At 40.6% G+C, this 27601-nt stretch overlaps 1 protein-coding gene across 19 annotated transcripts in view; it reads right to left on the reverse strand.

The window, feature by feature from the left end:
• phldb1b (pleckstrin homology-like domain, family B, member 1b) overlaps positions 1 to 27601 on the reverse strand; it is a 123996-nt gene that overhangs the window by 15071 nt on the left and 81324 nt on the right. For 5 of the 19 annotated variants that reach the window (XM_031283518.2, XM_036001682.1, XM_036001679.1 and 2 more), the window contains 13 exons: positions 13150 to 13467; positions 11611 to 11757; positions 11215 to 11352; positions 9148 to 9276; positions 6554 to 6709; positions 5942 to 6052; positions 5729 to 5818; positions 5163 to 5297; positions 4458 to 4580; positions 3376 to 3537; positions 1726 to 1863; positions 912 to 1028; positions 622 to 727 (listed from right to left, as the gene is read on the reverse strand). In XM_031283518.2, coding sequence (XP_031139378.1) covers positions 622 to 727; positions 912 to 1028; positions 1726 to 1863; positions 3376 to 3537; positions 4458 to 4580; positions 5163 to 5297; positions 5729 to 5818; positions 5942 to 6052; positions 6554 to 6709; positions 9148 to 9276; positions 11215 to 11352; positions 11611 to 11757; positions 13150 to 13467 — 1870 coding nt within the window. The remainder of the gene's footprint in view (positions 1 to 621; positions 728 to 911; positions 1029 to 1725; positions 1864 to 3375; positions 3538 to 4457; positions 4581 to 5162; positions 5298 to 5728; positions 5819 to 5941; positions 6053 to 6553; positions 6710 to 9147; positions 9277 to 11214; positions 11353 to 11610; positions 11758 to 13149; positions 13468 to 27601) is intronic. The other 14 variants (XM_036001681.1, XM_031283526.2, XM_036001680.1 and 11 more) reach the window with 11 other exon arrangements.

The following is a 27601-nucleotide window of genomic DNA, read 5'->3' on the forward strand; positions in this document are numbered from 1 at the left end:
TGCTTCTCTTTTGTCTGGATGGTTAATTATCCACATGGTCGCTTAAACTTATCTGAATGTAGAATTAACACATTGGTGAACTCTACAAGTGAGTTTACCCATTTCTAAATGATCCAAGCAATAGAACAGGCAGGGTGATGTTTGAGCTAGAGATCATTCTCTGCAGGAGAGACAGGATTTTTTTTTTTTTTTTTCAGGATCAATCCCGCTGAACAAAAATAAATAAAGCAATAGAAATCATCAACTCCTGGACGCAGCGATCCATCTACCTGCTGAGCTTCCCTCTATGGTGTTCTGTCTGGAGGTCTGGGGCTCTGTGGTGCAGCAGTGCAAGAAAAGACAAGTCCACAGACAGAAACAGACAGACATGAAAATAACCGGAACTGCAGACGCTGATAAATGTGACTAACTCAGGTTGCCAACCCAGCACACGTGTACGGCAGCCAGCTGAGCTAAAACGCCAAACTTCTTTGCTCTGATCCATTGAGTCAAACAACACTAAAGCATAAGGAACACAACTCTCTCTGATGTCTCACACACACACACACACACACACACACACACACACACACACAGCTCCATTTAGAACAGTGAAGCTCAGGGGAAGACCACGTCAGTTACCTTTCTGCTGTAGAGCCAGCTGTCTCTTGGTCTCAATGTCCTGCAGGGTTGCAGCAAGGTTCCTGGGCAGACTGCCAGTGCTGTTGGCCGCCAGCAGGGGGCTCTGCTGGGTCAGAGGGAGCAGACAAAATATTAGGATTAAATGTCAAAAATAAATAAATACATAAGAATTGTGGGGGTTTAAATAATTATCTGCGTTTTAGGGGGAATTGTGTGGACATTCTCAAAGTGGATGGAGATTTTAGACTAAATTAAAAGTTGATGGCCACATCAATAAACAACCTGTCTACCTTTGAGCTTGAGTTGCGTCCCAGTGTTGCTGCGCCGTGCTGCAGAGGGGATGCAGAGCATGATTTAGGTTGATGAAGAGAGAGGCCTGGATCACTGTCCAGCTTAGAGCGGAACACCTGACAGAGGAAGAATACAAAGAGCATGACGAGGGCTGATAGTACATCATGTGACGGCAGATGGGGTGTTTTACAACGAAGCACAGCTGAAATCCACCATTGATGACACGAAGCACCTGCTAGAAAACAGAGGTTAAAAGCATGATAAGCATTATGCTGTGAGTGCTTCTGAACAATGACTTTGTTAAAATAAAATGCTGGAATTAATAAATCAAAGTTCAATTGGCAGTATACATTTTCAGAATAAAAGACTTAAGAGGTTAAGGAGTTAGGCTGCAGTCACACACACACACACACACACACACACACACACACACACACACACACACACACACACACACACACACACCTGGAACAACCGCCTAGTCCCTTTCATTAAATAGCTCTTCGATCAAGCCCACTAACTAGTACATTAATGCTACATTCATGTACTATTGGACTATCTATGAAATGAAGACACCCTCTCTATACATAATGTGAGTTTTTTAGTCAGTTCTTCATCTCAAAGCAAGGTGAACTGTATTATCTAGTAGTTTTTTTAAGAGGCTTCAAGAGGGAAGACATGACGTGTAAATACCTTTTTTCTATTCCTAACACACAGTTGAAGTAAGTCGAAGGTTGGCAGATGAATAGCAGCACACACAAACAGCAGAAGAATGAGTGGGAAAAACGAGGAAAAAGAAGAAAGGCCCTCTACCTGCAGCACAGGCCTGCGGCCTGACAGTGACTTGGCTGGCAGAGAAGGACAGAGCTGGCTGGAGCCAGTCATCAGCTCCTGGTACCACTGCTCTAAATCTAGCTTGGGGAGGTGAGGCCTACTACCCTCAGACTGGTACTGAGGAGCATACAGAGAAGCGACAAAGAGAGACAGAAGAGGAGAGAGGAGAAAGGAAACAAAGAAGGGAAGAGAAGAAAATAGAGATTAGAAAGCATTCAGTAGGAAGAGGGTAGAACCATTTGTTTTACACACCCTCAAAAGCTGTAATTAAGTTTTTTACTTTAAAGATCTTCAACATATTATTGTTGTCAGCAGCATTATGCTTCATACCCTCCAGCTGCTATATCCCTATTTTACATGTCTCTATTCTAATTCTATGTTGCTGCTGCAATGACCTAGTTTCTCACAAGAACATTTAAGTTCTTATCTAATTTTTTTGTTTTACTTCACTTCAGCTGTCCTTGGAGCCTAATGCATACAGTATCCCTATTGTTTACAATATCTAAAAGAACAACGCTAGATTGTTTTGTTTTCTTGTTGCCATTAATGCTGAGTTGTTTTTACCACAGTTACAAGCACCCACTGTTCTGAAAAACCCATTTTAAACAGCTGATTGAGACATGCTGCTTAGTAATAGTAATAGTCACATTAAATAGACGTTTTTTCATTACTGCACAACTGACAAAAGTGAGTCTATTCAAGTTCAGTTCTGACACAGTCTAATTTTATGATACAGAGGCAATGGGTGGGAAAATTGATATATTCATCATATGAAATGTGATGGGTTATATAAGTAAATCAGCAGTATGACTGTGAGCCACGTCTGGTGAATCTTTGGAAACAATGGGAGTCTGTGACTTGAGGCAAACCTGCAGTAAGATCACAGGGTTTAGAGTCTTCATGGGCTTCTATAGTGACAGGAAATAAGTCTTGTATTATCCTGTAACACTTAAAGTGATATAGGCCAACTGTAACTGTGCATATCTGTAAGTAAAAGTAACACATTTCTTTTTTTTCCCCGAAAGATAGTTGCATGTAATCAAAAAATATTTCAGTTGTGACAAATAACTTAATGCAAGCACAAATTTCAGAGGTGATACAATTATGTATCTATATTTCCAGGGCACCAAGTATGGTGACTTTAAAGGTGTCCCAGATCCATAAGATAAACTAATTCTAGGCTGGTTTTTAGTATGTGTTCACTCTGCAAAAGTGTAGTATACTCACTCCAATCTTTTGTGTGCTGTCACTGTTCATAATTCGCCCACAATGCACAAATGAAGTGGAGGAGCTACATGAGGATGCTGAGAACAGCATACAGTATCATGACAATTAATATGTACATACCGTATAGAAATATTATGTAGTACGAATTTGGGAAACAGATATAGGTTGAGATAATTAACAGGGCACGAGAAATGAAAAACAAATATTTCTGCTACACCAATTCATGTTTAATTTTTTTGATTTTTTCTGCTTCACAAATGACTCTTAAATAAATTCAAAAATAAATTCAAATAAAACAAGGGACAAAGGCAAAGACTTTTTGGTTGAACTGGTGACAGCCGATAAAGAAATGCAGCCAAGAAGGAGGGAAGGAAGGGGGGAAGGAGGGAAGGAAGCACACACCTCCACAGAAAGAGAGAGGGAGGAGCCGTGAGGATAGGGGAGGCAGGAAAAGGCGGGGTCTACTGCTCCAGACTGCAGGGGCTGGCGAAGCGGAGAAGTAGGGGACGACTCCACCTTTGGCATCCCATACATCTGATTTAGCTGGCCCACTGTCACATACTCCTTCCCAAAGGAAACACACACGCAGACAGGAGAAAGAGACAGTGAAGACATACACGTCTGCAAGACAGGCAGCAGAAGGGAAACATATCAAGACCTTCTGTGTGAGGGGGGGAGGGTCATAACAACACACAGCATATGGCAACATGTTTCACACGATCAACATTAGGTTTAGACTGATATATGACACCAACACTGGCCTCTTCATATCATTCACCACTAACATGTTTATTCTCTAGACAAGCGTACATTTCTTTTCATAGATGTATCATTATCCTGGATTCTAATTAACAGAGCAATGCAATTTTACAGTTATTAGAGCTGCAGCAGGTAGAATGGAAAACATAACGCCAGAATTTTAAAAGTAGAGTGAGACCTCTTCCTGCAGCTCTCCCTCTCCCCTCTTTGTTGCACGGGCAATGCATGCGCAGAACGGCCAATAGGAACGCTCTCTCTCTCTGAAATGACCTGTGATTGACCAAAGTCTCCCATGACAACTAGATTTTCTGAAGCCTGAATACAGAGCCAAGAGATGCAGAAGTCTAATTTCTCTCAGATCCCTTGAATTACAATATGCTGAAAGATTATTATCAAATTTTTGCCATACAACGCCAAAAATAAAGTGAATACCACAGATACCAGCTTTTGTATGCCTCAAAGCTAACCTGCATTTATTAGTCCAACCCTAAATAGTACTGCTGATATGATGTAGTCATAGATGCTCAGCGTCTCCTGCCGTGCAGCTAAATAGGGGTGAGTACAATATGCTTATACCAAAGCCAACAGTACAGTCATTTTGATTAACAGCAAACCAGCAGAGGGAGCAACATAACATGGAAATGGAATGATGGAGAGAGACAGAGGAAGGAGAGTCAAGACAGAAAAGAGACAGAGACAGAGAGACAGACAGGAAATGATGGTACCTCGCAGGGGCCAGCTAATGCAGCATCTATGGCAAACGAGTGGCTGTGAGAAGCGGGCTTGCTGTTTTCATGGAGGCCGCTGCTGCCGTACATCTTATAGACATCTGACAGCTTCATGTACTCCTGAGCACGAGCCAACAGCGGTCAGACAGGATGAGAAGCCATGAGGACAACACTGTACCGTACTTCTTATGTACAGTATACTAACACGCACATACAAGCACAGATACCATATCAAACCCGACTGTTCGAGTGCTGGTATTACAGCTAAAAGATGCGCGACGACAACAGATAGACAAACAGAAACACACCAAGCAACAGAAAGCGCATCTTTAGCATCACATCCGGGTGACACACAGGACGTTACACACAACCAGTGATGTAGTGGTTAATAAGAAGATGCTGAAATAGTGACCGCATTGTATCATTATATACTCTCCTGTTTCTCTCCTGATTTTATGTGTCTTCCACTACATCCCTGGGCTCGGAACAGAAAAAACGCCCAACTTGAACTGAAAGCTACTGTGCCGGCTCCTCTTTTTAACATAAATATGCAACCCGGGCAGGCACAGTAGGTCACAGGTGCAATTAGAGTTGAAGTGTGACCAGGACACTAACAGTACAATGGGTAACCTTTGGGGTGAGTTGCACAAACAACAAAGCAGGACGCAGAGGGCTTCATGCAGGGATCATTAGTCTGGTTACCTCCGTAGGGCTGCTGGGGTACAACTGACAGAGAGGGGAGGGATGTAAGTAGGAAGGAGAGGCTCGACAGAGGGAATGCTGGGAGGAGTGGACATCCTCCAACAACAGGTCAGCCTCGCTGATACGGAGCGCTTCCTGTTTTAACAATTCAGGAATAAGTGCTTTTAATGCTTACAGAAAATGTATGGGACACATATACTAGTTCTGGTTTCCACAAAAAAAATAAAGGGGATGTGTGAAACAGGTGTTCTGTCAATTGCCCTTCCTCTATTAAAAATCAGTGAAACATCAAGTAGTAACTAATGTAGTGACCATTAAAAGATTAGTTTGCTCTACACATTAATTATCAACAACTCCACATTATAAACACACAAAACCATCAAACATCTTTGCATTAGTCTGATTACACCAGGTGTGTTGAACAGTTAGATTCAAATGATTACCAAGAAGTTTGCAAATGACTGAGTTAAAGGGGTAAATGTGGTGAGGAATCAGCTACAGGTCATCAAAGCTCCCTTTTGTTTTAGGCCAGGAGCACTGAGTGTATATGTGTGTACTTCTCTCACTTCTCTCATTGCAGAAGAGGACTTGGGGAAGATCTTTCCACCCGTCAGGCTGTGGTATCTCTTCTCCAGGGCCGACAGCCTCTCCTTCTCCTGGAACATAAAGGCAATATTTTAGTTGTTTAAGGAGCAACTCTTTAAATCTAAATACCATATTATGGTAAACTGCTCATTTTTAGATCTCTGCAATTATCACTATTTTATATTTAGTAGTACCTTTTGGAGCATTTGTAGTGTGAGGGTCCGGTCTTTGGCCAGCCGCTCGCACTCCTGAGATGCCTGCAGTCCAAGCTGGTGGGCCTGGTTCTCCAGAGAAGACACCTTCTCCTAAAGAAGGCAGAAATAACCCTGAATACAAACTGTGCTGTGGTAATAGCACAAAAAGCATTGTATAACTTTCTGAGTACCAGAGTGGAAGGACGCAGCGGTGCAAAATGAATGCATGACTAAAAGAAACTCCACAGACCTTCAAACCTCCATGTTGTAACGCCAAATGTCTTTGGTGGTATTTGTTTGGTTTAAATAACAGTATTGTTAAAAAGAAATACTGAATTCATGACCTGACGACACCTCTGTAGTGAGTAAAAAAATAAATAAGCAAACTGTCTCCAGATGGTTGAGGCTTGTTTGGCTGCTATCTCTCTGCCTGGTGTGAAAACTACTTTTAACTTCTAAAGGCTTTTGGTATGAGCATGGTCAAACTAAATAGATACTGAATGTCTGCAGAACTATTTGCCATTGGCTGCTTCAAAAACCCATACTGTACAAACCATCATAAGGATATTCTGGTATTAAAGACGGCCCACAGTTTGTTGGATGTTTCCTCACCTTCCTCCTGGCCACACTGCTGTGGTACTCTGCTCTCTCCTGGAGCAGCTGCTGGCTGATGGTTTCTCTTTCCTCCTCCAGGCTGCTTTCTCTCTCCAGCTGCTGAAACTCCAAGTCCTCAAACTTTTTGGTTCCTGTTTCCAGCGCCTCTCCGTCCTGATGGAGGCCCACATACAACATCAGCGGTTACATCATAAACAGATAAACCCACTGTACACATTGCTCATTTTAAAGCCATCCACTATTCTCAGACTAGCGTAGCTGCTGACAGTAAAGCGAAAACACCTTGACTTTTATATTTGAAAAATAGTTTGACGTTTTCACAGCATGGCTGAAGCTCTTTTTGGGGACAAGTACAAGCACACCGTGCTCAGTCAAGCAGATGGTCATAAAGAACATGCTTCTACTGCAGCACAGTGACTGGTGTGTGTGGTAATTAGATGTACTGTAATACACAGGAGGCAAGGGACGCTCATTTACATAAAAAAAAGAAAGAAAAAAAAGAAAGAAATTTCACACTGTTTTGATTTGTGGTCAGATTTCTTTAAACTAATGTCATTTGATTCTTCCCTCCATCACTTTCACTCTACTCTTCTACTTAAACTGCTAAAGAATAAACACCTACAATATGGGCTACTAAAATGATTGTGCAAATACTACAAAATATATGTACAGTAAATATAAAATACTGATATAAAACATTGCTGGCTTCAATGTAAATATCTGTACTACTGTGTATTCCAGAAGTTTACTCAGGTTTTAGCCCGTCCTTCCTGTCGTGGCTGACAAGCTTATGTTTTTACAGCACTTCTGTCAGCAGCAGGGAGACAAATGTTTGAGTCTATATGCTCTTAAGAATCTTTGTAGCACTTGTGAAGGACCCGACAGCCGTAATGTCAATTCATTGACATGCAGTCTGAGATGAAAATGACTCATTTTTGCAAGTGGTCAAAACAAGAACAAAGAACTCAAAATGTCAAAAATGTACTGTAGGCATTACAAAGAGTCGTTTGTTCTATGTTGAGACATTTTTTCTCTTTGCACCTAAGATTTAAGTGTACTGGGGTACTGGGCCTGAAAACCATATCTGTTCATCATAAACATTTGCAATGTCGTTTTCAAAGTTTGCTCTCTCACTGAATGTTAGCCAAACAAATTAAGTTAAATAAAGACTATAGCGCTACATACAGCTTTACTGAATCACAGTGTCTGATTTTGCACACAGAGCATCACTGTCAACAAATAATAGCTAAAAATAGGTAGCTTACAATAACTATTCAAGTTGGTAAAAATGATTCATCTTTTTTTTTTTTCTTTTTTTCTTCAAACGACAACATTCATTTAGATAAGAGAAGTCACAGAATGAGAGCGAGGGAAGACAGAGAATGGATCTAGTCAGGGCCTATGTTAATTGATTAGTGAGCAGTTATACAAATTAAGCGAGCCATGACAAATCACAGAAGAGATGCACGTCAGATTCACACATGCAGTGCAGCAGCACGACCGTATCACAGGACACACATTTTACCAAAATGCATCACTAGCAGCTGAAGTGACCAGGAGCTGTGTGTGTGCTCCTATGTTGACCTGAGGGTTTCAGCAGCATGTAGGTGTGGTGTGGAGGAGGGAAGATTCCTGCAGCTTGGAGCAACAGCACGTCTGTGAGGGGCACTGAGGGAGCTTCTCATAAATACACTGAGTTTGTGTGTATGTGTAGGTCTGTAAAACCATACGTAGTGGGGCCCTGCTAAAGGGTTAAAGGTGCCTGTAGCACTATGTGCGGTGGCATGTGCTGAGGCCTGGCACATGTACTGCCCTAGCAGTAAGTGCAGAAACATTGAGAGTGAGAAAAAAAAGGTTCAAAGTTTTCAGGCCGGCTGGCTGGCTGGAAAACTGTATGGCAGATAGATCATCATGGATCATCTTCACAGAATGCAAGAGGGAAAACAGTATCAACCAACAAAACATGTTTTCCCCTCATCTTGTCCATTTTAACTAGTTAGTTTAAAGGTCCCATATTATGCTCATTTTCAAGTTCATACTTGTATTTTGGGTTTATACTAGAACATGTTTACATGTTTTAATGTTCAAAAACACATAATTTTTCTCAAACTGTCTGTCTGAATATACCTGTATTCACCCTCCACTCCGTTTTAGCTCTCAGCTCTTTTTAAGAAAATAAGTAAGTAAAATTAAGTGATATGCTTTAGCTAAGGCTAGCTCAGGCTATCTCACCAGCTAGCTTTCACTTGATATAGCCCTCTTTCCAGCTGTCTATTTGGCTTTTTCTCTATAACATACATTTACAAACTATAAATTTATAATGGGTCCAAATATCGCTTCTGTGAGGCTGGCCATTGCACATCACCTGCAGTTTAAAATAAGTTAACTTAACGCAGTGCCTGGAGGCTGGAAGGAACATGGTTGATGCTACTCACTAAAAGGTTGTGGGGGGAATGGTGACAGTGAGGAGGTTTGTGTGTGGTGATATATTGGGCCAGGTTTTGTAGTTTCAAAGGGTCAGGCTATGGCAGACTGAAGTCCGTAGGTGGGGTGCAGGGGGTCTAGGTGCTTCTGTTGGACTAACGACCCACCCTTTTGAGCTGTTCCTGCAACTGTTCCCGCAGGGACTCGGGACAGTTATGAAGCTGGTTCTCCAACTCAGCGTAGCCCTCCTGGAGGCTCTGCAGGGCCCGGCGCTCGGCCTCAACATTAGCCCTCTCCTAGAAAGACACAACACACCCACACATAGAATGGACGAGGGGAGAGAAAGAGAGAGAGAAACACACTGCTCAAAATCCACGCCATGCAAATAAAAAGCTGCAAGGTGTTAGCAACAGACATGTCGTGACAGATTTTAAGGGCTTAACAGGGCACAGGAGACAGCTGCTGAAATGTTGGGATGTTACAACTGGCAGTCTGGGATTCACAGATGGCACATGGTCTTAAAATAGCTAGAATAGATCATTCAAACTCTCAGATTTTCCTTATACAATTCAATTAATTTATTTTAAAGTAATAGATACTTGCATTTGAGTGCCTTCCTTTCCTCCCTTCGGTGTCACTGACAACTATTGGCTGCAAATATCCTGAAAGAACCTATATATCTTCCAACAAATATAACTTCGATAAACTGTGAAGATATTGGCCCATAATTTATTTGACATTCATTGGCCCCAGAGCATTTATAAACTTACTTGTAATAATCCTGAGCCATGTCTGACAGTAGTGACACTGTCTCAGTTGCTCTCCATTTAAAGTACAGAAACATCATGTCTCTTTGGTGCTGCTCTAGTTTTAGGCTCAGGGATACCATCTTCACTTTGATGTGTAAGACTGAAAAGGTTGACAGGTCTTTTAGGACTACCAGCACTGACAGGAGTTTCGCTCTAAAGTAAAAGGCAGGGTTCTGTCTTGTGTCTTCAGAGTCGACACAGTCAAGGTGAAGCTTTGAGTAGTTTCAAGAGACACCACTGATTCCTTTTTAAATCATAATGGCAACAGTCGTATTGCCAGTAGTAGAACCACAGGTTCAGGGTGAATGTATCCTCTAATGTTCTATTAACACCTGGGGTTCCCCAACATTTCCATGCCAAATGTTGATCCAATTTCATGAGAAGAATTTCCAGATACGATAACGTGTTCCTGGACATAATTAGGCACAAAATTCCAGTTGTATATATAGTTTATAGTGTAGGAGGGGAGGTAGCACAGAGACATCAGATCAAAGCAACCGTTTCTGGTTCACTGACTCAATTACTTATCCTCCAATAAAACAATTATGAATGACACCTTTACATTTTGTTTGGAACTCCGTGGGACCCTCACAGGGAAGTTGAGATATACAGACAATACTGACAATTTAACAACCAAACGCCAAGAGACTAAGCTGGCAAATGTGCTTTCTCTTCACTTCCTTTATGTCTTGCTACAGTTAAAATGTGGTGGGTGCACATCAAAAGAAAAAAGAACCCCCCTAAAACCCTTACAGAGAACATGCTAGTAGTTTCCTCTGTCCACTACCAGAACAAAAATATTCAAAGTCTCTTCGTGCACTACAGAACCAAAGACTACAGAGCCCAAACAGCCATAGAAGGGCAGGTTTCCTGGCCCACAGGGTCTGTCATGCAGACGGTGAAGAAACAGGTGAGCACAGTGGGTCAGAGATACAGTAACCATGAGTGCTGAAGGAGCAGAGAAAGGATTAGGGGTTAACGGATGTCGGTTAGTTAGCAGAGTCCAGCTGAGTAGAACACAGATGAGAGTTGACCTGAAAGCAAACCACTAAAGTGAAAACATGCAAAAGAGAATACCCAAGGAGGTAAATCCAATTCTTTATTTAGCCCTTTATATGGCTGTAATTGTCTGTACCAAGCATTCTTGCCTTGAAGAATTGACTATATTGCACAGACAGGAATACCGACTCATGTAAAGACACCGACAGTGACGTACCAGTAGGGAATGTAAGAGACCAGAGAAGACTGTTTAGGAGACTGTAAAAGCACAGGCAGTGAGTGTATGTGTGTGTGTTTTCTCTCTTCTCTAAGAATGTACACAACCTCAGCAAATATTTGAATCCTGTATACTTGAATATAATTGGTGGATTCAAATAAAGCATTTAAAACGTGAGCTGTACTATATATACCCACTGCTCTCTGTACCTTGTCTTTCTCCCTCTGGATGGTGCTCTCCAGCTCGTCCAGCTTGCGCTGCAGCTGAGTGATGATGTCCGTTTCAGCCTCTATCTGGTCGAGCTCCGCCTGCCTCTCGCCCTGCAGCAAGGCACGCTCCATCTCCGCCTGGAAGAGTGGACCAAACAAAGTCACTCAGTGTCGTAGCAGTGAGCTATGAGGCTAATACTAGCCTTCAGGCCCCCACATAGTAACGGAACCACTTAGTAATGATGCTGTGACCATGAACTGTATTCAGCTTGTTCTGCTACTGTGGAAACTCTTGTCTTTTCTATCTTAGTTCTTTAAATGTAGATGTTTTTCTTGAGTCTAGGCTGGGTGAAGGTGTAGACTCAAGTGAAATAGTGTCCACTTTCTGTACTCTACCTCTTGCTTGGACTCCTGGAGTTGTTGCTCTAGCTCCGTCAGCCGGCTTTTCAGCTCATCGATTCGAGAGAGAACGCGAACCCGCTCGTCTTCCAGGTAACCCAGCTCCAGACGACCTGCGCTGCCTGAACTGGAAGAGTCCTCGTGCTGCAAGGAGAGAGAGAACATAGGAGGTCAGGCTTTCAAGAAAGCAAGTGAAGCCAGGGTAAGAAGGGAGATACAGATGTACACACCTTTCATTACATGTCAGATACTGCATCAGTCTGTTTTGTGTTGTACAAAAAGAGGTCTTATACTTGCTGTACCGTGACATTCTCATCCATTTAGACACCAGAATTCATGAATTTATTCTGTGATTACTGTTATTACTTTAGTACTAGTTTGTGGTTCACAGGGGAATAATTGGTGTCTGAGGTCTAAAAACAGTTTCAGTGGATTTTCCAGCATCCCAAAATGCAAAACTCTCTCTACAAAAAAGATCAGTTATAATCAATTCAAAATGACTGAATAATGGCACAATATAGAATATTCTATTGGCAACTTAAATTTAAAATTACAGGCATTAATAAAACGTTACTTGTCACAACAAACAGAGCAAGACAGAAGATAAGGATGTGAGGGAACAAACAGAAAGGAGGCATAAGATTCATGCGGGAGCCACTGTAAAAACTAAATTCTCATTCCTGAAAAGTACAGCCAAAAAAGCTAATAAATGTGATTTTAAAAAGAGAGAAAGTAGCTGACTGTAGCTCTGTCATGCAGTGTCACTGATATGTACTGTAGGCCAAATGAGTTCAAAATTACATAAGATTTATGGGGATTCCATCATGTTTGCATCAATGCAAAATATTTTAATATTTTAGATAACAGCATCTCTCTGTGTACCCTGGCAATGCATTACTCTGCAACACTAAAGGCCTGTCATAAGCTGCCATTGACTTAAAAAGCAACAGAGTGTGAGAGCACAGGACAGCTTAAGATCCCAGCAGTGAAGTTACTAACCGAAGATCCATCAGACTGTGACCTGGCCCATGACTCATTACCTTCGCCAAGGAGGTTATGTTTTCTGTTTGGTTTATTTGTTTGTTTGTCAACAATATTACAGAAAAACAACTGGCCAGATTTTCCTGAAACTTGGTGAAAGGGTGTAGCATGGGCCAAGGAAGAATTTATTCAATTTTAAAGTGGATCCGAATCACGGGGAGGATACGTGAATGATTGATATTGGTCTTGGCGGAGGTCTGTGCTCTCTGAGTGCCCTTTTAGTTGTGTAGTGTCCTAACTGTTGTAATATGTCTGCGGTAAAACCAGCTAGGATACTAACAGCTGGGTGCTTCCGTACATTTTCTTTACAAATTAAAACCATGGATTTTTTTTTTTCACCAAGTATGCAGTTGTATAAAATGTTTAGAATGAAAACATGCATTAACCTCACTTTTAACCACTGATTTAGCAAAGCCAAGCGCATTATTTGCACATGCTGGTTCCACAGTGGCATGCAGAGAGTGACTTTGTTGGGAAATAAGCATTCCCTCTGACCTGTCTGTCTCCATTGTGCAGTGTTGATGCTGTGCTGAGAGCAGGGGATGTCCTCACCTCCTGATGAGTGCTCTCTGTACTACTACACTCCTCCTTCAGGTTCTCCTCGTCGCTCTCTCTCTGTCTCTGCAGCAGGCGGAGCGCGGCTGAGGACGGTGTCCCTCCTAGGACATTCTCCATGGACGGTCTCCGCCCCGAGCCGTCTGCCAGTCCCCCGGGGAAACCTGTCCTCCCTGAGCCCAGGGGGTCCAGGCCGGTGCTCTCTCCTTTGTTGTATTCAGCACAGAGGTTTAGGATGGTCTCAAGTCGCTGTCTCTCCTGTAGAAAAATGTACACATGACCAAAGAGGTATCAGATTAGGGTTTTCTCATTGTCACATACTGTGCCTTATCATGGATTTTAACCTGAGCCTATGTTTTAACATGACTCAAAGGCTGCCAAGATACCCAAATTATAATCTGACTGACTAGCTGTATCCATTTTTTTAATAAAGGTCCAATATTAGCTTTATATTTTAACACACGGATATATAAATGTAACTAGCCTACATTAGATTACGTCCAGCCGTGGTAGGGTATATGTCCCTGCTATCTAATTTCCTGTGTGTGTTTGCTGGGTGTTGGGGATGAGCCAGCGACTGATGACAATCTGAAGATGGCCAGCTCAGACAGAGCAGCAGAAAGCAGGCCTGATGCTGAAAGAAAATTGTTTAACTTATTATAGATTCTATATTTCCATCTCACTCAGAGTGAAAGACGTACAACTGCCATCTCCCAAATATCCTATTTGACTGAGCTGAATGTAACTAAACCAACCAGACTGATGAGACTAATATTCTATTAATCAACATCTGTGTGAGCCCTCACTGTCCTGCCCCCTGGGTGCTGCATGGGAGTCAGACTCTGTGACTGGTTGTCCAGCTGTCACTATGAGGGGTCAGCCCACCTATGGGGGCCCTGGCAGACCAGGCCAACAGGGTGGCCTTTGAACTCTAAATGTCAGCTGCTGTCTGCTGCTGCACCCCTCTGCTGCAGACACAGCGTCTCTAAGGTCTGCAGAGCCTCACACAGTACTATGAGCCTTAAAGAATTACTACTGTTTGGGAGATGGTCTCATTGGTACACTTAGATGTTTGGTCATGGAAAATCAGAGTCAAGTTAATGAATCACTGGCTCCTGTACTCCATGCTCAGACTATACGTTGAATTTAGAGGCCAACAGTAATATATACAGTAAAAAGTCAATCTCATATCAACATTAAAGCAAATGGTAATGTGTGCAAGAGGCTGTTCAAAAATTTACATGAATGATACACTATTTTAAACATACACTGAGATTATGAGACGTTGTTGAAGGTTCTGGAAAAAGCCAGTAAGTGGACCATGAGTCAAGACTTTACTTGTTTACTACTTGGTATGGAGTCAATTCAATTTCAATTCAATTCGATTTTATTTATAGCATTAAATCATACCAAGAGTTATCTCGAGACACTTTACAGATACAGTTGGTCTAGACCACACTCTATAATTTACAAAGACCCAAAAATTCCACTAATTCCCCCAAAAGCAAGCATTTAGTGCGACAGTGGTGAGGAAAACTCCCTTTTAGGGAGAAACCTCAGACAGAACCACTTTAGAAATCAATCTTTCAAAAAGAAAAAAAATACTAAGTAGTGTGTTGAAAAGATACCCATGAAGTATATTATACTTTGTATATGTTCGTCATAAAACATTAAATGTAATAAACGTAACAAAATGACATCAGATACTGCATATGTATTTTTTACTTTGGCCTATTTGGCCACTGTGACCACAAGTGGCAATTATTAGATAATGGTAAATGCTAAAACATAGTATAACAGAAGCACAAGTAAAGAATAAATGCTAGCTTTGGCTAATGTTAAACAACAGTGTGTTTTATTGCTTGTGAGTTCAACATTGCATTTATAAGAGAATGAGTGCTATTTCTTCCTTCCAAAACATGTAGTCTCAGTTTGAGGTTTTGATGAAGAATGTAGAAACGCAACTGTAAGTACTTGCATTGTGACTTGAATCCAGTTTCAGCTGGTTTACCATCATGCCAAGATGAACTCAATATTGATAGAATACTCACACCAATGGCAATTCAAACCCAAAATATCAGTCAAGTTATCAAAAACTCCCCTCCCCAAAAATGATTTTGTTTTGCTTGTCGTTAAAAAAAAAAAAGTTTTGGAGCCAAAGAAGCATTGTGCTACTTTATACTCTTATGCTCTGGTTCATGGTTAAATCTGTATCCTGTTGTGTAGGAACACTTGGCAGCAAAATTGTTCTCACACACAAATAAATGCCCTGGTGTATGTTCTCCCTCAGACTCCAGTGAGCACACTGAGTCCACTGAGAGAGCATCTGCATGATTAGGAGCTACAGCCCCACCATTAGCTTCAACCTGTAATCGGAGACCAGTTAGCTTTTATCTGAGTGGGTGGGAGTAAAAGACCCCTTTGGGCCGTGGAACCGTGCTGTATGTATTCAAGAGAAAAGCGTCAAACTTCAAACATTTACTGGCAAGTCTACAACTACTCCTAAGACCTCCCACTCAACATCTGCTCGAACATACACACATATTAGACCACTCAGCGTTCTGACGCCTGTCTCGATTTTGTCAAGAAAGCTGATTGAGAGCATATCATTGTCTCATTTGATTGCCAGACAGCCTTCAGGCTACCAAACCTGTATGATGGATGAGGAGCAGGATCACAGACAGATTTCATACCATAAAATGTGTTTGGCCTCAAAATAAATCAACTTGATACAGCATCAAATTTGACGCCAGACATATGCAAACTGTGCTCAAATTATATATAGCTAATCATCTGCATGTTGACACATTTATTTGAATCCCATATTTTCTGTGTTTTCTGATGTGGGGCTTTTAAATGCCAGAGGACTTTTTGTTATGTTCTGAGGTTGTTGCTGCCACAGGCACTAAAAATCCTCAGTTTAAAAGTCTCTAGGTCTCTCTGTGGCGAGCGGCCCCTTAGGGCTCTGGGTGCTGGCTGGGAAGGAACAAGGTGGTACGTCAGTGTGTTAATCCAAACCTTTTTACTAGATGCCAAGCTTTTCCGGCCCAGAAACAGGGAGCTTTTGGCTTGAACAACATAATTCCATAATAGTTAAAAGCAAATACAGGCCTCTCTGGTTTGCTCTAATCAATGACAAAGAAATAATTCCCAAAATATAGCAAACAACTTCTTTTTTTAATTAAGCCTATAACAAAAGGTTTACCCAACCATTAACCTAAAATCTGTTGTCAATAATTCACTTGGACGCTGGAATAAAGAATGAAAATCTGGGTTTACTCACTCTCATGATGGACACTGTGACACGTTACAGCTCAAACTTTGAAATGAGGCACACATTTAAGCAAAGACAGCTTGGCGAAAAGACAGATGAACAAATACTGGCTTGTAAAAGGCAGTACCACTCCCCCAACACCACCATAACAACAAACCCCCACCCTCTGGTAGGATAAGAGGACGATAATGACAGAGCTTTACGGCAACATTTAATCATCGGCTGTTTAGAGAAGCTTCTAACACATAAAGCAAAAGCTTAATATTGATTCATATCGGAGCTGTTTTCATGGTTAGAATATGGCAGGTGTGCAAAACGACAAACTGCTATCTTCACTTACAGCATGCTAACCAACAGATTTCACATGTACAACACTGGTGCCAAAATAGGCTAGCATGCATAATGTTAGCCATTTGTAAACTCCATCAGGGCATCAGCAGGTATCACAAGGCAAAAATTGAAGTGCTGGAAATGCATATTCCTAATTTGTGATTACATACAGAAAACGGACACCAGGAAATGAGCTATTCAGTGAATGTATTCAATCATATGTTATTTGAGGGCAAACATTCAGAACAAAGAGACACTTGAATACTGAAAAATAAAATCAAACCCTGACACTGCAGGCTCAGGAGAAAAAAAAGAATTAGCCTAGCTATAAAGACTAAATATATAGCAGCTGAAAAAGAAGAAGAGATATAACTTATCTAAAACATACTGTTGTCGAGTGGGTGTGAATCCATTTAGCAATAATAATAGTCAGTGACGTTGATTTTAGTTGGTACACTGAAGTGTCCCGAGCTATTCCTTTCCCTACATGTAACTTGAAAGAAGCTGGCTTGCTAACATAGTAAACAATTATGTCAATATTAACATAATATATCATATCAACACATTATAGCCACTACTACAACATTTAATATTACTATACAATATCCATTTTGTGAACATTTATAATCAAGACAGGGTGACCAGATATTTAGGAAGCTAACAAGCTACAATATCAACATGTATAGTACCTGTCCTGTTAGCTCCAGCTGTCCTCTTTCACACCTGACCCAATTAAGGCCCACACTCACACCTTAATTACATCTTAATTAGATCAGGTGTGGAAGAGAGCAGGAAGAAAACAGCAGTTTCTATGACTGTTGCAGTGGATACGTGAGGGTTTACGACTCCTTTTTGGAAGTATACCAACTGAATTTTCATGAACAGTTGTATTAAGTGTGACCTTTTCCAACTTACCATCAAATACAATGTGTTTGTCTAAAGGAAGTTGATGTGTATCTGTTAACAGCTGAAACAGCCACAGTGAGCCCCTGCTGGGTCTCCAGGGCATTAAGATAAAAGCCAAGTCACAAGTCTGAAACCACCAACAATGTGATACACACATGAAGCCATGTTTGTTAAACACCTCCTGAAAAGCAGTGTAGTCATACACTAGCAGTAATATTTAATAACACAGTGATAAATATTCTTCGACGATTCGCCACTATTGTCAGCTTTCTGTACAGACTTTAAATAGCACCAACTGACTCGGTGCCCTCCTGTATATATAGAACAAATTAACAATGAACAAATAATATCTTCAAATAAAGTATTTCCTAGAAAGTTTTTCTTGTTATTACTAAATTACTATATTGTCTGTCAACAAGTCAACTTCAAAAAGTAAAGCAATGAAACCTTACAGTAGGTAGGTTATTCTAGCTGCAAGATTAAAGAGATACCTCACCGATTAGCATTAAGCTTTGTATCAGTAGAAACCCAGTAGTATTTTCGAATGGCCGTGCTTCCCTCCCTCATGTCCCCCTGATACGAGAGATAGCTGTATTGTGTGTCTGACAAAAAAAAACTCTGATGATGCAAAAATGAGGCTAGAGACTACAGCCAAAAAAACAAAAAGTTAAAAAAAAGTTTTAAAAAAACATAATAAAAAATAAAAAAGCTTCCGATTATGCAAAATGACGATTTTTCCATCATCAGAGGTTGTTTTTTTTTCAGACACACAATACAGCTATCTCTCGTATCAGGGGGACATGAAGGAGGGAAGCACGGCCATTCGAAAATACTACTGGGTTTCTACTGATACAAAGCTTAATGCTAATCTGTGAAGTATCCCTTTAACAGCTGGTGTAAATCCCATACATGTGAGTTTGTATGAAAAGCCTTAGTGCAGGCTGAAGGTTCTCTAGACTCGGTGTTTATCAGAAGGGAGGTGGTGATACTTCCAGACAACCGCAAGTGAGTAGAGGAATGCCTGGTTCCCAGAGTTCTCTCAGCTCCAGCCTGCATCTACCCCCAGACACCGTTTCACACATTCCACAGCCCTCCACGTCTCACCTAGTGGGTGGCTCTCATGACAACTGGGTTAGCTAAAGAAAAGTTGAAGCTGCTGCTGCTGCTGACGAATCTTGCGAAATTTGGCTATTAAGGCCACAGCAAACATATGAAGGTCATTAACAATAGAATTACCACTAACACACACACTAAGACATAATCAAGGGGACATTAATGTTGCAGAGGAGCCTGCCTTGGCACTAGATAAAAAAAAACTACATATTTATTGAAAATGATGCAGTAATAACTAAAAGGCAGACTGTAAGTGATAGACCAGAAAACAGAAGCACATTAACTCGTGCAATACATATAAAATGAAACCTGAGAAATTAACAAATAGTAGTAACATTAAGTGTTTATGTTGACAAGTTCCACAGTCATGCAGACCTTGCTAAATGTTAAATGTGTAATAAGAAGCCAGTTTTAATGCTCAAATGTAGCATACATAAAAAATAAAAACAAAAACTTAATTAGTTAGCTGGATTTAAAAAAAGAATCTTTTTTTCTTGTACTGCCCTTAGTGGGAGAGTCCTGTTTTAAATACACATTCATCATTTGGTAACCTGACAGTTAGTCAGAAACTGGACACAACAAACAAATATCTCATTGAAATTTTCATCTGTGGCATACCCAAACACAGTGTAACAGTCGCACAACTAGAGTCAACAAACTGACTCGATAATGTGAGCTACACAAGAATGTCTATCTAAAGTTTGCTAACCTGGCTAACAATAGCCACAATAAGCTACGGCTCATACCAGACCAAGTAAGGTACAAAAACGCTGGAGTGTATTTAATAGGAAAAAGTTTGGTTTAATTGCATGTAAAAATTCAACATTAAATATGTATGACGAAGATTATGCTATTTCATTTTTGAAAAGTTACATAGCATAACATTACATTAAACTCATTATGGAGTATTATTTAGTCAACTGCTGTCTCGTCTTTTTTATTTTTTGATGGAGGCAACAATGTTGTTTTGTTAAACATTTTCTACAATAAGTCTGCAGGAATTAAGAATAATGCCATTCATTCATTCATTCTCTTGGTACTGTAGACCGTTTTCTAATGTAACATCCTACATCTCACTCACTCTGTCAGTTTTCCTCATTTAGTCAGTATAGTCTCCTCACTTTACGCTTTACTTTCCTTATTTTCATCCTCCCAGCAGTCAGCATCTCTTCCTCATGTCTCCCTCTCTCCCCTGAGAGTCAGTGCCTCCTGTTTTCTCTCTTGCCCTTTAATGTTTCTCTCTCCTCATCCCCTCCTCCCCCCTGAGCACCCCGGGGCCATTCCCCATATGTGTACCTTTGATCAGAGCAGTTACTTTATAAGTGTACTGTCATATTTTCTTTGCCGCGTTCACCTACGTCACAGACGTAAACAGAAATCCACACGCATAGCATTTCCACAGTAAACTGGGAAAGTTCAACAAAGCCTTATTCTCTACATATATATCTGCAGGGGCTCCGTAACAGTCTGCAAAACAAACTCCATTCACGATCAGACTCTGATCCTTGGAGGGTTCATCGTGTTCAGGTCCCAGAGGAGGAACAGCAGATGATCCTAACAAGAGATATTTCTATTTTATTTTCTGCTGCTGCGTTTATTCTTTTTCCCTCTGTGGAACACATAAGCATCAAAGCCAGGCAGAGGGAATAGGACAAGCAGGCTCTCCACGGCAGCCAACCTCTCTGAATAATAAGCTGGTGGTCCTTCATATTGATGTCACTGGTACAGATCTCAAGATGAAACTATGGAGCCGTTACTCCCGGTGGGGGTGGCTGGCATTTAAACCACTGAAGCTTCTTCTTCAACTGGGATCCGAGCCCTGGAGGCATCTCTCAAAGTGAGGACTGGGTTCCCATTATTATGTCAAGCACTTCCAGCGTAGAGATGACAACATCAAAGACTAGATACAGTGATTAAAGGCTAGATGGGAGTCGTATTTTCACATCCTCTAAACACTGCTGTCGATAATAAGCAGGCTTATGGCTTGATTATTGTTATAGGATAGAGATAAGACCACGTCTGAAAGATCTGCAGTCAGTTGCATCAGCTTTGTTAAGTTGAATTTGCTGTGCACAAGAAATGATGAGATTAAATATGTATCTATAAGTCAATAGCAGCTGGTTGGAACAGTAGTGAGCCGCCGTACTGTATATCCATGTGAGACTGTTTAGCCAGAGGAGATTTAGAGAGCATACCAGGCAAAGTAAACAGCAGTACCAAGCAAACAGTTGTCCAGCTGTCAAACTGGAGGATGCACACAGCCGCCTGGAGCTTAACAGCCACGTTACTATCCAAGCAGTTCTATGTAAATTATAATGTATGTTTCTTATTAGAATAACTGACTGCAAATAGTATCGTTATCATTCCAAAAGAGGTTTTTGTATATGTATTTTGCTGAATTATTTTATGGAATTCTGTTGCATTAAAACAGTCAGGAAATATAACAATATCGAAGAAGCTCTTCAACCTCATCTGACGGTCTTTATTCAGTCAGTTAATCGATTAGTCCATCTACAGAATTCAAAATCACCATTTTACTAATGACTTAAATCATTTAAGTCATTAATCAAGAAACAAGGCTAAGAGTCTACAGCCATGCTAGTATCTCTGTGACTATGGTCAATATCTTAGTTTAGCATGTTAGCATGCTAACATTTCATGACAAGAACAGAACTGAGAGGGAGCCTGACTTAAGTTTCTATTTAACCTCATCCTTTCTTTCCCAAACATACATATCCCTGCCCCTTTCCTCTAAAACAATATCTGGGATCCATCATCATTATAACCACAAGCCACTCTTCTGCTCCATGTCAATCTACTGCCTCAGTGAAGCTACAGCATGACTCACTAAGCTCAACTCAATAAGCTCAATCTCTGATAAATCATTCTGGTTTAGTACCTATTTCTGTCATGTCTTATTGTCCAATACATAAATGTATTTGCATATTTGGATACATTTGAACAAGGTGTTTCAGAGAATTTCTTAGCTTGATAGCTAAGATGTTATTACCTTTATGTTCAATGGAAACAGCAGCTCCTTGTATTATAGCTGAGTTACCATATTTACATTAAACTGTACTTGATGAGGTAAAATGTAGTTTTTAGAGGTTATTCAGTGTGTTTTCTCATTTATTACATATCGCAGGATTCACTTGGTTATATCACTTTTGAATGCACCTAAACAGCAAGTTTCTACCTGCCCCTTCGGTTTACTGCAGAACTGAAATTTCCACACACTATAGATTAGGCCATTTCACTTGCCATAATGTTATACATACATGTAACATATTTTTTAAGCCCGACTCGTGAAGTCTCCCATGCAGAAAAGCAGTATGAGGGCCTGAAAGCTCCCTTTGTTAATGACTGAGCCAGCTTGTAACCACAGCATCACATGTAGGCAACTGGCCTTTCCAAACACTGTGTATAATATCCAAATCAAAACCAAAGGCCCCATCACAGGAACATCCTCAGTCTATTTAAATCCATTCAGAGAGCAACAACTGGCAGAGCTTTGTTAATATTAGCAGCGGCATCCGTTACCTTCATGAGTGCTGCCACGCTGTTGAGAAAGACCGGCTTCTCTTTAGCCAGAGTGAGCAGATACACCATGGCCTGCTCCCTGCTCGGCCCTCGTCTCGGCCCCGGTATAGTCCTGCTGCCACCCAGCACATGATACCGGTCCATGAGACACACACACACACATACGTTTACACACACACACACACACACACACTCAGGATCTTTACTCTACAGCTCTGTAACAAGAGTGTAAGATGTTGCAGCTCCCTGCGCTTCCACACAGCTCCTCCTGTACTGTAAAGTGATTTAACAACTGACTGTGCTACTTTGGGACGGATGGAGAGCAGCCTACCTCCCACCACAGCCCCCCCCCACCCCCCAGACCCTACCACTCAGGTCTTGTGAGAGGAGGTGAGGCATCTATGTGAACAGGGGTGGAGTTAAGAGTATCATAATGTTTAGGGACTTCCTCATTTGGGAGGTGGCTTGCTGGTTGGTTCTAAGAAAAGCAAAGGGGCTAACTTTATATACCGAGTAGAACTTAACACTGTATGCACTGCCAGCTCTTTATTGAAATAGGCTAATACATTTAATCCAGGCAAAAGGTATAATCATTTTTTGTTTCAGTTGTTAAATGCAGAAAAAAATAACAAACCAGGTTTAAAAACATGATCTGAAGTGCGTTTAGCTTTAAGTGAGGCTAATATTTGCTGCATATGTGCACATAATCAGACTTCTTGTAATTATTATTTTTTTTTTATTTACTGTTTAATAATGCAGCAAATAAGGGAAACTCTTTGAAGTGGTTTGTGATGCATTTAACATTAAGTAGAAGCATATAAACAGACCTACAGACAATTCTATTTTTAATTGAATGGTATCAGGGCTTTCCAGGAGTGAGACTACATAACAGGAAGGAGGCCACTTAACAAGGTTAGACTTACCCTGACATTGAAGTTGGGAGTTTGAAATTCAATTTGACTGCAATAATAAAGGGCCAATTTAGCTTAGGTGGTCAAAAACATTTTAAGGTCTTAAGAACTTTCTTCAACTTTCAACTTTATTTTTGTCCCCGGAGGGAAATTGGTTTCACAGCCAGGTAGGAAGTAAATCATGACTACGCAGGCTTTATGTGCTAATAGTGTTTGACAGTGCTCTGTAGAGACCCAAAGTGTTCAACTTTAAATAAATAAATAAAGAGATTATGAAATAAATAATATGAATACATTTCAGAATTTGTGAAATAACACAAACAAATGTTGCAACTCAGCTCATAATTATGAAATGTTACTCATTCCTGCTTCTTGTCACAATAACAGAGTTAATTGCATTTTTCTGTTGATTCACTCTTTAATAACATTAAACAGTTAGACGACCCCCTCTAGTGGAGAGGTCACCACACAGCAGACTGCACTGCTGCAGTTATGACCGAATGCTTATAGTATTTACAATATGAGCAAAACAAGTCACTCCAAGATACTGCCTCCTCTGCTGTATATTCTCTGATGATCAATTAAACACCACGGAGAGAATAAAAGCAACGCTGCATCAGTGACATGATGCGTCCTAATCTGGAACGTGGCATATTTGTTGGTGCCGTCTCAAGACTGGATTACTGCAGCTTTCCTTTGGACGGGCAGGGAAACGGATTTATCACTGTCCCTGATTAAGAGTCAACTCATCTGTCTTATCTGTTCGAGCCTGTTTAGATTTCAACCCCAAAAACAGTAAAAATTATAGTAATCTGCCTTGTGGTTACGTACAAATGGGAAGGTGGAACCTGTAGTCTAAACATTTATTGCTATGTACTTTTTTTCCTCTACAGAAAATTACAGAAAAATGTGTGCAATTCTGCAAAAATTCCCCTTCAGCATAGGGCTGGGCGATAGGGAGAAAATTAGATGTCAGGACATTCTTGACCAAATACCTCGATATCGAGGCGATATTCTAGGGTTGACAATTGATGCTTTAACAAAATATCTTCACACTTAGATTTTAGATGAATAATCATCAGTAATGTGGACATAATGTCAAAGTGGGGTAAAGGCAAATAATAGAACAGCTAGAACAATCTGGTAAGTTCAGAAAAGTACATCATGTTACTGTAATGCAGCCTTTAAAACCAGTAAAAGATAACACCTATGTCATATCACGATATTACGATATCCAAAATCTAAGATGATATCTAGTCTCATATCAAGATATCGATATAACATTGATATATTGCCCAGCCCTACTTCAGCATGAAGACAGTAACACCTGCTGGTCAGTGGGTTTGTACAGCACTGTGTCCGTGTAGGTGCAGGATATATTTGGCAGCCTAGGTGGGCAGGTCGGGTGTCCCGCAGTAGCTGGATATATTTGGCCGTGCTCTGTAAAATGCTGGTATACATATGTGGTGTTCTGTGTGAGGGTATATTTGGTCGGCCGATCCTCATTGACAGTAGCAAAGACGTCAACCATGCAGGAGAGACATTTCTCCGTGTCACGTACAGCCGACATTTGTGACATCCTGCTGGGCTGGAAAATGACAGAGCAGCGCAGACAAAGGGACAAGAAAAAGACAGAGCAGACTGGTTCAGGTTGTTGGTTAGGGCCTGCCGCATGATGATAAAGGCTAAACTTCCTTTTAAATTGCTACTAAATGAAATATCTGCCTAAGGCGACATATTCAGAACTAAAGCGCCATCTCTGATATTTCAAGAGCGATTCACAAAAAAACTGACCTGAGTCCAAAGAGACTTGAGTGTCTGGGGAAAAAAAAATCTCATGAAGGCTTTTATTAAGGTTGCATTAAGCAATCTGTGACCTTTACCATACTTCCAGCAGCAGCCAGTAGCCATTGCAACAACACAGGACTAGGGCTGCACAATTAATTGCAATTTTATCGAAATCGCCATGTGCAATATCCAAATCGCAGGGGGGACGCAATTTTTGTTAAAGGCAAAATATGTGTCTAACCATTCTAAATGAAGTATTGTGGTGCTGCAGAGACGTCCTGGGCCTACAAATCCTATCCTACAGACTAAAGGAAAACATCTTTGTTTGGTACAGATTCTTGCAAAAATCACACTACATGACTATAGTACATTTTTATTTGTGTTTGAAAATGAGAATGATGATCCAAAAAATGTATCATTCCCTCCAATATCGTGAATCATATCGCAATCGCAACATCAGTCAAAAGAATCGCAATTTGACATTTTCCTCATATCGTGCAGTAGGGATGGGCGTATCGATCCTGTGGTATCGATAGATCGATATACTCACGCTACTCATTTGGCATTGATTTCCTTAAAAAAATATCGATATAAACTAAAAAATAATAATTGGGGGTGTATGCATCACTTTCAGCTGTTTTAGATTACTTACTTAAATTACTATGTGCCGGGACACCCCTGTACCTGGCGGCGTATTGAGCTGGCCCATGTCACGTGACAGGAGACGAGCGAATGAGCGTCAACGTGCGACACAGCCGACAGCGACACAGCCAAGGGCCTGAAAATGTGTATGTTTTTGTTCATATTTAATTTATTTCATTCATATTTATGTTATTTATTTTAATTTTAATTTTATTATGTATTGACCATAATACATTTTGTATAAATGGTCTGTATTTGTCTTGTGATTTGTCTTAAATGTAATAATATTTTTACTGACAAAAATTGCCAATAAGAAATTAACAGTATCGGTATCGGTATCGATGAAAATGCAAGAAAAAGTATCGGTATCGTATTGAATCCTAAAAGTGTGGTATCGCCCATCCCTATCGTGCAGCCCTACACAGGACTCTGGCTGAGTCTGCCCCCTCCTTGCTATCACCACACAACCAAGTCAAGCAAGCTAATTACAGTGGGAATCAAACAGGAGTTCTTCACAAAAAGATAATGTACCACTGTGTAAAATAAACTCAAAAACCCAAGTAAAAAATAGCAAATGAGAAAGTGAGTTGAGAGAGAAGCTCACTTTGTGCCTAGTCAAAGTAATAGCAGACCCATACTGGTCTGATCAAACATGATACAAAAAGTGAGGAGGGAACCCAACAACAATGGTGTAATCTTAACTAACGTCATAGGAAAGATGAGGTCATCTTTAGTTAACAGAAGAGCGGCGTGTATGTCTGGACAGACGAAGCACGCTGCGGCTCGGCTCATATGCCAAGTGTGTTTGCCAAGTCAGCGTGTCAGTCAGACGGCCATGTGGAGTGAGCAGTGCCAGGCTGGACAGCTTGGATCAGATGGACACAGGAAAACAGTGTTCCCTGCAGACTGGTCATCAGAGAGGGCTCACCTCCAGGCGCCAAAGGAAAACGTAATTGAGATGAATTAAATCCTGTTTAAGGAGTTTGTTTCCCGTCGTTTGACACTGCTATCATTTAACTGATATATTTTTAAATCACACTGCCCATAACAGACATTTCAGACTGATGCACATGTTTTAAATGTGAACATGTGCTGTTCTCATGGGTGAAAACTTACAAGTATTTAGTGCTGTTACTTTTTTCATGTCAGGGTAGAAAAGTCTTCTCTGAAACACCATGGGGAAACTAAAACACTCAGCAGGATAACAATATAATGTGGAATCACAATGTTGCATGATAATCTGTTCAGGTTAAAGGGCAAATCCAGCAATTTAGTAAAAAAAAATTTATAAAATTAAAGGGGACTTGTGAGAGACAGCATTAAAACGTATAGATTTCCTGACCAGGGCTGTGACCAGGGCAAATGGGTTTGTTGTCTAAGTCTCTAAGATTAAAGACAATAAAGGTCTTTGGCCATAGACAGTCATTTTTCTTTTTGTTCTACTCTCTCAGATGCTTCAATAAAGCAAATAATAAAGTCAAACAGTAACTAAATATAGCACAGTAAATGATAATAAATGTGTTAAATTCAACATACAGTATATAAACTTGAATTAAAAATGTCTTTAATAATACTTTCACACAGATAAGATACTGTAACCTCTGGTTGCTGTATTATTTGTTTATTTAATGGTCACTTTATTACGGTCACATCAAACTGTGTTTTGGGTTGAAAGCCCTTTAAAAGTTTAATTCCACGGTCTCCATGATTTTGATATAACATAACTAACTGATACGGATAAAGCAGACTTCTGGAAAAATTTACAGCTCAGGAGCTGTGTAACTAGTCTTAAAATCTCACTTGATAATGACACAAATAAGCTTCTCTGCTATTTGAAGTTTGAAGAACTATTTGAGGATAATAGCTGATTGGTTAGCCACAGATTGCT

The sequence above is a fragment of the Sander lucioperca genome, chromosome 5 (assembly GCF_008315115.2).
Source record: "Sander lucioperca isolate FBNREF2018 chromosome 5, SLUC_FBN_1.2, whole genome shotgun sequence".
Lineage (NCBI taxonomy): Eukaryota > Metazoa > Chordata > Actinopteri > Perciformes > Percidae > Sander > Sander lucioperca.